At 44.8% G+C, this 15546-nt stretch overlaps 1 protein-coding gene across 1 annotated transcript; it reads left to right on the plus strand.

Moving 5' to 3' along the window:
* The first annotated feature begins 1024 nt into the window (after positions 1-1024).
* On the plus strand, positions 1025-15221 carry KPNA2 (karyopherin subunit alpha 2). Its single transcript, XM_073607150.1, has 11 exons — positions 1025-1112; positions 3841-3943; positions 4021-4161; positions 5318-5406; positions 5868-6136; positions 8464-8558; positions 9218-9481; positions 10829-11062; positions 12483-12665; positions 12748-12897; positions 14469-15221. Exons 2-11 carry the CDS (start codon positions 3881-3883, stop codon positions 14559-14561), a joined length of 1581 nt encoding a protein of 526 aa, XP_073463251.1. The 5' UTR covers positions 1025-1112; positions 3841-3880; the 3' UTR covers positions 14562-15221.
* Positions 15222-15546: the final 325 nt, after the last annotated feature.

Consider the following 15546-nt stretch of genomic DNA (forward strand, 5'->3'; position numbering starts at 1 on the left):
AAGTTCTTTACTCATCTAATAAAAAAGAGTAAGAAATATGCTACATATTTTTGTTAAAAAAAAAAAATCCCAATAAGCGTCCTATTGATTGGTTTGCGCAAAAGTTATAGCATCTACAAACTATGGGATAGATCTATTCATTTATTTATTAGTAATGGTGGCAACTTATTATGGGACTGCGATATTGCGGCCGACATTCAGACACTAACTGATACTTTTTGGGGACCAGTTACACTAATACAATGATCAGTGCTAAAATATATGCACTGTCACTGTACTGATGACACTGGCTGGGAAGGGGTTTAACATCAGGGGTGATCAAAGGGTTAACTGTGTGCCTAGGGGGAGGTGCTTTTACTAGGGGAAGACTTTGCAGGAACACAGGAGGATCCCATGCCTTCTCTACTGTCAGAACGGTGATCTGCCTTGTTTACATAGTCAGACCGCTGTTCTATGTTTCTGCAGGATGATCGGCGGGTGCCGGCGGACATCGAGTCTGCAGTACCTACTCATCGGCCCTCGCTGCGTATAATCGGGAGCGAGCCGCTACCCAGAAGTATCAGATCACGTGTATATAGATATATAGAGGTGGGGTATATATAAAGATATATAGGGGTGGGGTATGTATATATATATATATATATATATATATATATATATATATATATATATATATATATATATAAATATACGGATGGGGTGGGGTATATATAGATATATAGGGATGGGGTGGGGTATATATAGATATATAGGGATGGGGTGGGTTTTATATAGATATAGAGGGATGGGGTATATATATCTATATATAGGGATGGGGTATATATAGATAGATAGGGGTAGTGCTGGTAAGCAGTGACAGGTCCTCTATACGGACTCTCCCTATCCTTTCTCCGGACACTGGGATGGGGGGAGGGGGAGGGTTATAGACGGGGACGCGCACTCCTCCCCCCTCCGGCACACTCCGGGTTAATCTCGCGGGAACACGGCCCGGCTTCTTTCAAACCGCCCAATGAGCGCCGTGCTGTTCCTCGAACCGGCGAATCAGAGCGCGGCTCCGGGGGACATTTAAACGCGCGAGCTGGCAGCGTGTTTCATTCGGGATCCTGCTGGAGGTGAGAGAGCACGTGGTGGGGCCCCGGGTAGGGAGTGATGGGGCCCCCCCACTGTAGACCCGTCTATGGGTGATCCGGATCGCTGTATTGCGGGTTCCTGTAGTGTTGATTGTAGGACAGGTCGGGTTGGGAGGTGTATACGATGGTGTTCTGTACTATGCGATGGAGGGAAGGAGGGTGTTAGGGGTATATAGGATGATATATTTGGGGGGTATATAGGATGATATATTTGGGGGGTATATAGGATGATATATTTGGGGGGTATATAGGATGATATATTTGGGGGTATATAGGATGATATATTTGGGGGTATATAGGATGATATATTTGGGGGGTATATAGGATGATATATTTGGGGGGTCTATAGGATGGGTATAAAGGATGATATATTTGGGGGGGTATATAGGATGGATATGTTTGGAGGGGGGGGGAGTATATAGGATGTTTGGTTATATGCTCTGTAGTGGAGGGAGGGGGTGGTATTGGGTGTCATGTCTTTTGAGGGGGTTTTACTATTGGGTATTGTCCCTGTAGGGGGTCCTTGCTGGTCTGTAAGTGATGATACTGTCACCTAACTGACATCTAGTTGTCAGTTGGGGTGACATCATGTATAGAGATCACTTCTATAGGTGTGTGGGGTGATATTGGGTACCTGGTGCTGTAGTAGTAGGTGCCTCCATATGGGGGGGGGGGGGGTCTTTTGTCATATCCCAGGGTGTTGTGGGCTCTTTGGATGTGTGAGGGGGGGGGGGGGGGTGTATATTGTGGGCTCTGGGTATGTGCATCTCTTGCCTGGGGTAAATGTATTTAGTCTGATACATAGGGGGGGGGGGGTCTAGCATATTTGGGGGTCCTCTGTACTGGAGGGAGGGGTGGTATTGGGTATTATGTCTTGTGGGGGGGGTTCTTGCTGGTCTGTGACAGTACTGTCACCTATCTGTCACCTGGTTGCCAGGTCAGTTGGGGTTACATGATGTGTAGAGGTCACTTTTATAGGTGACAGGGTGGGGTGGGTGGGATGTAATTGGGTACCCGGTCCTGTAGTAGGTGCCTCATATGGGGGGGGGGGGTTGTGGTTTTGTAATATCCCAGGTTGTTGTGGGCTCTATCTATGTATTTAGACGGGGGGGGGGGGGGGTTGTTGGCTCTGTGGATATGTCTTGTCTGGGGTATATTTTTCTAGTCTGGGTGATATATTGGGTTGGGGGTGTAATACTGTGCTGTGGGTGCATCGGGGGGGGGGGGGGGGGGTGGAGTGGTGTGTGTGTGTGTGTGTGTGTGTGTGTGTGTGTGTATATAGTGTGTGCTGTGGGGGGGATGAGTTCTATGTCTGTCTAGTTTGGGGGTGGGGGGTTAATGAGTTCTATACATATCTAGTTTGGGGGGGTGACTGGTGTATTCTGGGTACTCTATTTATATCATGAATCTGATGGTAATCAATGAGTCATATGTGATGTTGGGGAGTGTCGTCTGTAGAATTATGTAATTTCAGTGAGTGGCGATGTGACCGGCATAGAATTGTGATGGTTAGGTGGTCTGGGGTTGGGAGGGGCCCCTTGGTCTGAGGCTATGTGGGGGGCCCCCTCCCCTCCTCCCACTAGTGTGAGTGCGCTGCTTCTAATTCCGGGAAGTGAGCGTCTCTTTGGGTATGGTGGGGGGAGGGGGCGGAGTTCTTGTAGTTGTGCAGTTCTGCCTCTACATGTGACATTCTCTCCACCGTCACAGAGGGGGGGGGGGGGAGGGGTCTGCACTCCGCAGTGACTCCTGTACAGTTGGGGGTTTCCTGACACTTTAAAGGTTCACGAATGCTGCCTCATTAGTTTTGAGTTCCTGATCACAACATTCTTTGGGGGCTTTATCATAGTTTGGCCATACTGGGCCTTATATAATGGGTTCACTGCACCCCACTTTTGAATTTGAGGATGCATGATTGCACTTGTGAATGGGTGAAACTAGTATCTGCAAGGAAGTTTCATGACCACCCAATGGGAAACTTCTTGTATCTGAGAAGAGGTAGTTGTATCCTCACCCATGTAGGGATAGAACCCTTATAGGAGAAGAGGCAGTTGTATGGTCACCCCCATGTAGAAAGTACCCTTTATGAGATGATGTGGTAGTTGTATCCTCACCCCATGTATGTATAGAACCCCTAAATCTGCGAAGTAGTTGTACAATCACCCCATGTAAGGCTAATGCCTCTGAGACCAGGTAGTTGTAGGGATAGAACCCCCTTAATCTGAGAAGAGTTGTAGATGGGTAGAGGTAGTTGTATGCTCACCCCATGTATGGATAGAACCCCCTTCATGAGAAGAGGTAGTCGCATGTGTATAACCCCATATGAGGTAGTTGTATGTTCACCCATGTAGTGATGAAACCCCTCTGTGAGAAGAGTTGTAGGGATAGTGCTCCTTAGAGGTAATTGTATGGGTAGTACCCCCTAAATAAGGTAGCTATGCGGTCCCCCATGTAGGGATAGTACCCCTATATCTGAGAAGAGGTAGCTAAAAATGAGTTCTGGAACATTCTAAAACAAGTTAATGTCCGTTTCAATCTCATCTGCTTTGACTATAATGGTTATATCAAAACTGGCTTGTAAGATTGATGGTTAAATTTTAATGTGATCCGGGAATCTCTAATGCCTCTTCTGCAGGTTGACTAAGCAGTTTTGGTAAGAAAGGGTTAATGGCAATGTGCCTGTCAATCTTAATAACCTGGCCCCATGTTGTAGGTGCTGACTTGTCTGCTGACTCTAACTTCGTACTGTGAACATGGCCAACAACGAGAATGCTGCCCGCCTGAACCTCTTCAAGAACAAGGGCAGGGACACCTCGGTGAGTGGGTTTTGCAATGGGGTCTGGGTCTGGGATTGGAGATGAGAACAAAAGGCTGACCCTTTCTAACATTGCAGGAGATGAGACGCAGGAGGATGGAGGTCAATGTGGAACTCCGCAAGGCCAAGAAGGATGATCAGCTGTTGAAGAGGAGAAATGTCAGTTCTTTCCCTGATGAACCGGTATCTCCTCTGCAGGAGAAGAACCAAAATGGACAGGTGAGGCCCTGCACTGCCTTAGAGGCTGGCCTGTGTGTGTGCTTGTCCCTAGTCCTGCTGAGAAGTACCTCTGGGTGTTTTTGTCTTGGCCTAGTGCTCCCTGGAAACTCCTTATTGGGTAAGCTTATGAGTCTACTGACTAAGTAGGAAGTCAAAAGTTGGCTCTGCTCCTCCTGTGCTTAAAGATTGCTCTAGATTCTATTTACTAGCTGAGATTGCATATTGAAATACTTCTACAGATCAGCTTCAACTTTGCGACCATCCACCTAATGGGGAGTAGGTCCCCACCAACACCTCCATCAATGAGCAAATGACCCTGTTGGGTTTTTCCTTGCATGGACAAGTTTTGTTTGGACCTGACCACTGTTGACTGGGGACATCCCACCAGAGCTACAGTTTTGGTGTTTACCCAATCATTTAGCCTTTCATACGCGCGTGTGTTTTTTTTTTTTTTTTTTTCCCTCAACTTCAGGGACAGCATGTTCACTTGCTGCCTAATGTATCCCACCCACTTTATGTTGTAACCAGACAGTAAATGCTACCCTTATCTGTCAGTGGTCATAATATTATGGCTGATTGGTGTATCTGCTTTATGATGGCACTCGCAAGACACTGTGCTACTCTTTGGGGGGCAAAGCTTGAGCAAGTAATGCTTGTTTGCTTTGCAGAGGTGTGCTGGAGCCTCCTGCCTGATCCCAATGTCACCTGGCTGGTCAACCCAAGTTTAGCTGTCCTCCCCATAAATCAAAGGGAGTCAGTCAGAAGGCAGTACTTGGCTGTCTTCCCATAATTCAAGGGGGGGTGGGATGGGAGTAGTAGGTTGCTCATATTATAAGTGTATTGCCTTCAAGCTGCTTGGACCATGAAAAGCCCGTGGCTTGCTGTAATGTGGGAGTGTCTTAAAGCACAGCCAAACCAATCCATTTAAAGTTTCCTAAAACCGTTGCATTCAAAGCACGCCATAAATAACTGTCACAACCCAACTGTCAAACTTTTAACTGATCACATGTGCAGCACCATGGCAAATGCTGATTAAAATGGAGGCTAAGATGGCAGCTTTGACTGTGGAGGTTAGGGGTGGTGTATTTGAGCTTTAAGTGTCCAGGTAAAGACCAATGGGGGGGGTCAGTAACGGTGTATTGCTGCTTTATTTCAGACTTCTTCTCAGTGGACCGTGGAGGAGATCGTCCGTGGGGTCAACAATGCAAACACGGATGTACAGCTACAGGCCACGCAGGCTGCCCGGTGAGTGGATGGGTGTGGGCTGAGACTGTTTGCGGGCGTCCCTGTCAGGATGGTAGCAGACTTGTGGTGATGTGATTGGGGGGGGTCTGGATCAAAAGTTTGCCAAACTGTCCTATGTGCGCTTTCCTCTACTACCAACCTTCAAGGGAGAGACTTTGGTCTGATCTCATCTGCAGCAAAATTGGGTTAGAAAATGGCATTCTCATTGAGCTGCTGCTTCAAATACAAGGCTTGACCCAAAGATGGTGTCATACTTCAACCCCCTCACCTTTGTTTCAGTATGCCTTTAATTGTGTACAATGTAGTCTGTAGACATTCATGGCTGCTACTCATCTTTGTCCCATTTGGCTTCTCTGTTCCCCCTGCTGATTACTAATAGGACCACATCTGATAAATTATAAGTAATCTTGGTCTAGTTTAAGGTGAATTCGTCTGACTAATACCCATGTGTCTCTACACAGGAAGCTTCTTTCTCGGGAACGCGAGCCTCCCATAGACAAGATCATCCAAGCTGGACTCATCCCTAAACTTGTCAGCTTCTTGGGCCGTGAAGACAGCAGTCCAATGCAGTTTGAGGCTTCGTGGGCCCTCACAAACATTGCCTCTGGAAACTCTGACCAGACCCGGGCTGTGGTTGATGGTGGAGCCATTCCTGCCTTCATTGCCCTGCTGGCTTCCCCTCACTCTCACATCTGTGAGCAGGCTGTGTGGGCTCTGGGTAACATTGCAGGTAATAGAACCTTCCAGAATGGAATGCTTATTGCATAGTATGGGGGTTTTTCTCCAATGGTGTATATATCAGTTGTACCTTAGTCTTAATTCTCCATATAAGCCTGCCATGCTTAAAATTGGGTCACTGGCCTTGCAGTATTGAGGTCCTGGGTTTAGATGCATTTAATTGCTTCTTTAGCTTGGCTCTTAAAGTGTCTGTAAACCCTTGCGTCTGGGGTTTTTTTTATTTTATTTTTATCCATCCCTATACTTCTGTGTATTGCACAGAGCAGCCCAATCTTCTTCTGGGGTCCCCTGCCGGTGCTGCCACGCAATACTGCATTCCGAAGGGCCACAACTGTGGGCTTGTTTTTGAGTCCTGCTGCTGACTATTGACAGTGGGTCCCAGCCTCTGCTCCTGTGTCACGGCCTTTGCTGCCAATGGCTTCTGCTGCTTCCAATCTATCCAATGAGGGCGACAGCTGCTGGAGCATACAACCACTTTAAACAGTTAGTTGCCAAGGTGATGTGAGTTAGACCATTTAAAGTGGTGTTCTGGCTGAAGTTATACTTTTTAAATAAAAATACCCCTATAATACATAATCTTAATGTATTCTAGCAAAGTTAGTCTGTAAACTAAGGTCTGTTTTGTTAGTTTATAGCAGTAGTTTGTTGTTTTATAAACTTACAGCAGGCCGTGACCGTCTTAAGTCTGGGCATCTGAAGCCAGACTGTATTTCTTCCTGGATCTCATCCCTGCAGCTCAGTGCAGCACAAGCAGTGTAATAGGTTTCAGGTCAGGTTTCCATAGCAACGGCAGTGTCAGAAAGTTGCCGCCCCTTCCCAGAAGGCATTGCAAAAAGGAAATGATGCGATGGGCCACGGCCAGGGAGGAGGAAGTGAAAAATGAATACAGCAGATAAACAGTAGGTGCTGAGAAAAAAAAATATCCAATTCGTTTACAATGCACAGTCTAGTGAGGGATGCTGAAGAGTTGTAAAAGTGGGTGGAACTCCACTTTAAAAGGGGTAGACAAGCAGGTTTTTTTTAAAGTGGTGCTAAAGGTTTTTACCTTGCTTTCTATGCATGTACATAAAAAAAAAAAAAAAAAAAACCCCGTGTGCACCAGCCCCCTTAATACTTGCCTGAGCCCTGTTGTGATCCAGTGATGTCCACGAGAGCTGCTTGCTCTGGCCTCACTTGGCATGAAGGGGGGGGGGGGGGGACATAATTGCCAGCGGGGGACTCAAGAAGAGGATTAAGGCTGCTTTGTGCCAAATCATTACACAGCAGGCAAGTATTGTGTGTGTCTTAAGGCAGAAAAGGGGACATGCTTTATTTTGCATTAAAACCACTTGGTTGCTCCTATACAGGGAGCCATGCGCACGACTTGCTGTACAATTCAGCAATGCTAAATATGACTAAACTCTTGTGCATGCGAGGGAGTGACATCATCCCTGCCCAGCCAAAGAAAGCAGCCAGCTATTGAGACCCGAAAGCTGGCTGCTCAAGGATGCAGCATCGCTGGAGCTGAGCTTTAAAGCAGTTTCACTCGCGCTCCCCCCAGTCAGCAGCTACAAAAGTGTAGCTGCTGACTTTTAATAGACACTCACCTGTCCCACGGTCCAGCGATGCAGCCGCCCGGAGCCTCGCTCTTTTCACTCTCCGCAGCGCCATCATAGGAACTGGGCACATGGCCATGACACTGCGCTGCTATTGGCCAGGCTATCTTCTGGGACTTGTGACATCTTCCTGAAGTTGGGAGGAAGAGTCGCCTGAGCGGCCAAGAGAAGGATGAAGTGGAACAGGAAGTCCCTCAAAAGAAGGTACCCACTCCCCAAAAATAAAGTCAAATGTGGCATGTAAGGGGGCATGGAGTTCCACTTTTAGGTGGGACGCCACTTTAAGACTTAATCCCACCACCACGTGTTGGTGTATATTGCAAAGAATTAGCTTTGTTGCTGTGGCAAAAGGGTACGTAGTGTCATGTTTCTAGATTGGTGGTTTGCTACCTGGCAAATATGGCAGACCTACACTTCAATTCCCTTTTTCTCCTGTGGTGCCATATTTGCTCTCCCCTAGGTCAACTGAGGTTTGCCTTGAGCCATTGGCACTATAGGCTTGATATTGCCATATTGACTAAACTTTTGTCTAGGAAAATAAATTTAGTGGTGGGATTGGTTTGCATTTCCTTTGAGTGGCTCTCACAAAAGGCCATGCATATGGTGGATGGACTTCCAACTTGTGAAACCAGGGATTGGCTGCTATGTTTAACCTGGGAATGTATTTTTTATATTTTTAATATTGTGTTGGATTGACTTTTTTTTTTTTTCTTAACTTTTTAAGGTGATGGATCCTCCTACAGAGACATGGTCATTAAACATGGGGCTGTGGGTCCACTATTGGCTTTACTGGCTGTCCCTGACCTCTCAACTCTTCCTGTGAGTATACGTAGAAGATGCAGAACTTTCCTTTTTAAGGGGTTTTTTTTTTCTTGTATCAACATGCTTTTTGTATATCAGTCTTAAGTGAGGAGCTGTACTGTTTGGTATATTTAGCTTTTGGGTTTATTTTAACGTGTTTCCACTGAAAATAAGATTTTCCAGGATGGCTGCAATATAAGCTCTTCCCTGAAATTAAGCTCCAGTAACTGTAAAATCCTATAATCCACTTTTACAGTATTCTGTACAAGGTGTTTACTTTGCTGCTGCGCCATTCAGCTGACTTTTTCCAGCTGAAAAGACAAGGGGCATAGGAAGTGGCAAATACACATTACATAAGACCTACCCTGAAAATAAGCCCTACTGTGTCTTGTTACCAAAATTATTAGACCAGGTCTTTTGGGGACGCACAGTAGTAGCTTTGACTTGGAGTGAATTTTGTTTTAAGATGGGTTAGGTGTGCTTCTATAATTCTAGTTGCATGCATATAGCAAAATGATCCAGCTTGCTTTGATAAACCATAGTATTGACCTAAAGTAATGATTCCTTGCTGGATGTGATTGGCTACTCTTGCGCTCTACTGGTATTGGCCCACTGAGAATAACAGTAGGTAAGTCTTGGTTTTATTGACTCCTGACTCTTCCTCTTCCCCTCTGCAGACTGGCTACCTCAGAAACTTGACCTGGACCTTGTCTAATTTGTGCCGTAACAAGAACCCAGCACCCCCGATTGAGGCCATCAAGGAGATCCTTCCCACCCTGGTTCGTCTTCTGCACCATGATGACCGGGAGGTTCTAGCAGACACATGCTGGGCTATCTCTTACTTGACTGATGGCTCCAATGACCGCATTGATGTGGTGGTGCAAACTGGACTGGTCCCGAGAATTGTGCAGCTGCTGGGGTGCAAAGAGCTGACCATCATGGTAAGTGCATGTCAGATATTTTTAATACTAGAGTGCACAATGGAAGGTTCTGTGAACTCTCCTTTTACTAACCACTTCACAACTGCCTGCTGTACTGATAATGCGGCAAGGCGGCTCTATTGCACAAAATCGTGTGCCTATACGTTGGGGCGTGAGCTACAATTGTGCGCTGATTGGCCACAGGAGGGTGATTGCTCCAGGAGACAGAACGACAGTCTGCCCATGTAAGCAGACAGCTCTGCTGTCAGGCATGGACACTGATCTAGTGTTCCTGTTTTATCAGGAACACAAATCCTTGTCCATGCAGTGAGGGTATAGTTGACCCTTTGCTTGCCCCTGATATGCCCTTAACTGCCAGTGTCATTTATACTGTCAGTGCATATTTAGCACCCATAGCTAACTTCACTGGTTCCCAAGTGTCAGCTAGGTGTCCCATCTGTCCGCTGCAATGTTGTAGTCCTGCTAAAATCACTGATCATTGCTATTACAAGTAAGTTAATGCCCTAAATACCTTTTATTGTCGACTTAATGAATTTTGCAAGTCAATCAATATATGGGAGGGGGGGTTATTGGATATGTATTATAGCAGAAAGTAAAGTTTTCAAAATGGTCTTTTTGTTTTATATAGCTCCAACCACTTGATAGGTGATCAAATGCCAGCAAAACTTTGAGGGGAAAGACCTAAAATTATATTTGGGTACAACGTCACACGACTACAATTGTCAGTTAAAGCAGCGCCTTATCGAAAATAATGGCCTGGTCATTAGGGGGGTAAAACCTTCCAGGGCTGAAGTGGTTAAAGCAAATTTCTACTGCTTCTGACCATCACAAACCGAAAACCGTTCCTAATCAAACTCAACTCTCTCTCATCCATGTCTCTATAATTTTGAGAAATCATTTGAAAAACCTAGCATGGCCATCTTGAGTAAGGGTAAATTGTTCATGTAAAATTTTTACTTCCTGGAAACCACCTGTCTTTAGCTCAGGCATGCACACAAGTGTTTTTGGCTGAGAATTCTGCTCCTCTTGACTCCTGGGATGTATAAAGCTTGCCTAGGCAAACAAGGAAGTAACTGAAGAAATGTAAAATGTGAGTTAATTTCCCCATCCCTTAATGCTAGTATGAGGACTAAATGTCTGATAAAAAAGTTCCACTTTAATAAGCATAAGGATTGCATGAAGTAGAAGAAATCCAATCATAAAAAATCTCCTAACATCCATTGTGGTTTTTCTGGTAGCTTCCTGTAAAGCTTTGTGTAATATGCCCACAGTCAAATACTAAAGTTTGTAGATGTTAGAAAAGCCTGAAATTTTTATATATTTACTTTTTTTTTTCTCTCCTGGCAGACCCCTTGTCTGAGGACTGTGGGGAACATTGTGACGGGAACAGATGACCAGACACAAATAGTCCTGGAAGCTGGTGCCCTGGCCGTATTCCCTGAGCTCCTCACCCATCCCAAGAACAACATCCAGAAGGAGTCGGCCTGGACCCTGTCCAACATCACAGCTGGGCGTCAGGACCAGATCCAGGAGGTGGTGAACCAGGGCCTGGTGCCCTACCTGGTTGATATCCTGAGGAAGGTGGGTGACATTGTTCAGTGTTGGGTCTTCGGATTAGTGGCTCTAGACCAGAGGTCTCCAGTCTTTATAAACTAGTTTTTTAGACTTTAGGGGGACTGGAGGTATAAATGTATAATTCCATTAGTAGAAAGGGGTGTAATAGTGCCTGTTAATGTCAGTAGGGGTTTTTATGTTTTGTTTTTTTTCCTATATCTCAAATGTGCTTTTAGGAGATATTAACTTTAAATGCAGCTGGTGACAACACAGGAACTGCATGTCCTTGCTGTTATCACCTGCTTGGCCATTAATTCCTGAAGCCTGCAAAACCAGAAAGACCAGGGGAAGAAGGAAGTGCCTTCAGCAATGACATGCCACTGGAGGGCTTGGTTTCAGCCAAGTCTGTCAGCATGTGCTAGTATGCAATGCATACTAGCACATTATGATTTAAACTGCCTTAGGTCTCCCTGTTTTTGGCTAGAGTCAAGACTGATGCACGCTACAACTTTTGTTTGATCTCCCTCTTTAGATTTGCTTTCAACTATGTACTGCAAGGGCCTGCCTGATTGCATACAGTATGAAAGTGTTTTACCAAAACCATATAATGGTATGGAGGTCAATCTAAAGGAGAAACCTAAAAAATATTTTTTTTTTTTTTTTTTTCTTCCCCCCCCCCCCCTAACTATCTGTCCCATTGCTGAGTTTTTCCTTCCCATCCTGTTTGGCTATGGGACAGGAAGTTGAGCAATTTCCAGGTGAAACTATACAATCGGTCTGAGCTAACTACAGCCTGGCCAAAACTCACCCACCGCTGCAAAAATTAAAAGCCAGCAGCTGTACATACTGCAGCTGCTGACTTTTTTTTTTTTTTTTTTTAAATAATCGGGACACTTGCAGGTCCTTGAGTCCAGCCATGTCTGCACCTCAGCTGTTGGGTGCATGTGCCTCCATTGCGAGTAAGGGAAACTGGCAGGAACTCTACTGCGCATGTACAAGGCTCCACCCCTCTCTCCTACTGGGCCGAGGGAGCCTAGGCGGTGACGTCAATACCTGTGGCTGAGGCTCCTGCCAGTGGGAACAAGATGCCTGTGAAAGAGGTGACCTACCCCCACCCCTCTGGTGCCACAACAAGCAGAAGTTCCACTTTTTGAGAACTCCGCATTAAGGCTTTTCTCTATCACAAAAGTTTAAAAACACAATGCAGAATATGCCAGAAAACAAGTCTAAAACTGCATATGTATAGATGTGAACTTTTTCCTTTACGCTTGACATAAATAAAACTAAAGTACAAATGAATGAGATCACATGGAAGTTTAAAGTCATGCAGGACAGCCGTGTTACTGAACCTGTACTGGTCTAAAACTGGCTGAAGGGCATGGTTGCTGTCCATGGTTGACTTTTTTTTTTTATTATTTTTTTTTTTTTTCTGTAACCATCTCTACAGGGTGACTACAAGACGCAGAAGGAAGCTGTGTGGGCCATCACCAACTACACCAGCGGTGGTACTATTAACCAGATCATCTACCTGGTACAATCTGGTGCAATTGATCCCCTGTGTAACCTCCTCTCCACCAAGGACAGCAAGACAGTGCTGGTCATTCTGGACGCTTTCACCAACATCTTTGCTGTAAGTCCAATGTTGGTGGGTTTTTATCCATTGGCTCTGGCATGTCTTATTCTTTTCTTCTAACCTGTGGTGGTCCCGACAGGCTGCAGAGAAACTCGGTGAGACGGAGAAGCTGTGCTTGATGGTGGAAGAATGTGGCGGTCTGGACCGTATCGAGGCCCTGCAGTCCCATGAGAACGAGCAAGTCTACAAGGCCTCCGCTGCTCTTATTGAGAAGTACTTTGCATCAGAGGTAAGTCAACAGTTGATAGATTTGATTTTAATATGGTCTGAAGATTGTCAAGACACAATCTCCCACCTTTCCTTAATTCCTCTGCTGCTCCGTGACCCAAAAAATGGTCACTTTGTGTAAATTAAGTTGCTGAAGCTTGTGTAGGGCTTCTGTCATGTGCCACGTGCTGCTTTATGGCAGATATGCATATCTAGGAGTGGATATTATAGTAGGTGACTGATCTGTTGGGGATATTAAAGCAAAACGGCATTCATGGGCCTAGCGGATATCTTTAACCACTTCAATACCAATTTTAAGAATAAACAAGCAGCGCCACAAGTAAAATGACAAGTTTAAATAAGAACCTGATAATAAACATGCACAGCTGCTAAACATTCCAAGTGGTACAAAACACAAATTTTAAAATGGTTAGCGCTTTATTTACTATGTGTAAAAATATAAAGTGCAAATCTCTAAAATATAACCTACATATAAATGGTCCATAAAATGAAACATGGAAAACTCTTGTGATCAGTGTATCAACCAAATTCCACCACAGTGATTGTTCGTCCTCAAAAGGAGTGCACGCCACCACCAGTAAAAAATGCACGCTCACCTCCCAGATGAGTCAAAACTCGTATGCGGATCTCCCCACAAGCAATTTGCTTTCACTTCCTCTTACTAATCAATGGTGGGTAATCCAGATGGCTCTTTTCTTAATGGTAACCCGGCTCATTAACATCCAAAGAAACGAATCGCCTCCCAGCTTGGCTCAAGATTCAAGGAGTTCAGGATATGTAAATAAGTATAGAGACCATAGTGTTCTCCATATACAAATTTATTCCAAGCCCCCAAACAGATTATGATGCTTCCTACATGTAAAAACTATAGCAGAGACCCTATAGAATAAAAATGGTTGCAATTTATGTCACAGTATTTGCACAGTGGCTCTTCTAACACTTATTTTCATTAAACACTTTAATGATTTTTATTACGCACATACACAATATAATACCTAATTAGAATATATTCCAGTAAGTAAAAAAACCTCGTGTAGCAGGGTTACTATTTGCATATGTGTGCATAAGCACAGGTGATGCAGCCGCTTAATTTTTTTAAATCAAAACTAACTTTATTACATGGGATGAACACCCACAGCATGAGGACATAGTTCAGAACTGCGCATAGTCGCTTGTTGACAGGTAAAACTTTTTTTAAGCCTTTGTTCATACTGCCACAGCTTGTCGCACGACTTTGAATCGCACATCCCTACATGATTTCATCACGGCTTCTATTTGACTTTAAGTTGCTCCTAAAAGTGGTGCAGGAACTTTTTGTCAGAGCAGCTTGAGCCACTGATTAGAGCGGTTCCGATGGGGACACTAATCCTGGATGGGTCCCCAAGGGATTCCCTTCGTTTGCTCTCCCGCTTAAGTTGACTTGGCAGGTTGGGGTTGTCTTGCTGGATACATCTTTTATGTGACTCCATAGTCTGTGTATTCATATGGTATAAAGTTGTTGGTGCTCATTATGGTTTCTGTCATTGTATATTGTTTGGTCTTCACCATATTGATAAGTGATGTGTCTTGCAGGATGATGAAGAGGAAAGTCTGGCTCCTGAAGTCTCAGAGGATGGCTATGCTTTCCAGCTCCCTACCGGCACACACACCACCTTCGACTTCTAAGCACTTTACCCCTGTGGTTGTCTCTTCTGTCTTTTTTTTTCTATGTGACTTGGCACTTTTCCTGTCCTGTACATACTGTGAATCTGTTATGTGAACATGTAAATAGTTTTACTAAATTCTGAATTTCCCTTACTCTGAACTTTTTTTTTTTTTTTTTTTTTTCTTTTTTTTTCCTTTTACACTAAGAACTCTCTAGCTGTAGGGCAGGGATCTTCAAACTATGGCCCTCCAGCTGTTGCAGAACTACACATCCCATGAGGCATTGTAAAACTGACATTCACAGACATGACTAGGCATGATGGGAATTGTAGTTCCTGAACAACTGGAGGGCCATAGTTTGAAGACCCATGCTGTAAGGGTTCAACCCTCTGCTGTATTGGTCTCAGCTGGACCATCCAGCTGCTTGTTGGCGTCCCCTGCCTGTCTTCAGTTTTGCCCTCCCCTTACAGGGCAAATGGTTTCTGTTGTGGATAAGACCTGCCTTGCCCTTCACCTCCTGGCAGGGGTACAGTGAAGGTGCCTCCGTTCAAATGAACGGTCCTCCTCGATGTGTAGGTTTGCAGGTCCCTGCGAGGTCTGAGGAGGTCTGCAAGTTTACAATGTGACTTGTACAGCCTGCAATTTATAAAAGTTGTCTAATAAAAACATTTTGTAAATAAACCGTGTCGCTCATCTGCTTTTGTCTGAGAAATGTGGCAAGACTCTAGAAGGTTCAAAATTCAGGTTGGATGATCAACTGTGGTGTATATGGAGGGTGATAGTCTGGGGGTGGTTATAGATGGAGGATCACTATGGTGTAGGGCTGCACGATTAATTGAAATCACTTCCCTCCCCATCCCTGATCTTCATAACAGCATCTCATGATCTTTCTAACAAGTGCAGAGTTCTCACAGCAGGAAAAGAGAAATCCAGGCAGCCTGCAAAGTTTTTTACAACATGAAAATATATATCTTTTCCTTCTATCAAAGGAATTAACTCTGTGCAA

Source organism: Aquarana catesbeiana, linkage group LG12 (assembly GCF_042186555.1).
Source record: "Aquarana catesbeiana isolate 2022-GZ linkage group LG12, ASM4218655v1, whole genome shotgun sequence".
Lineage (NCBI taxonomy): Eukaryota > Metazoa > Chordata > Amphibia > Anura > Ranidae > Aquarana > Aquarana catesbeiana.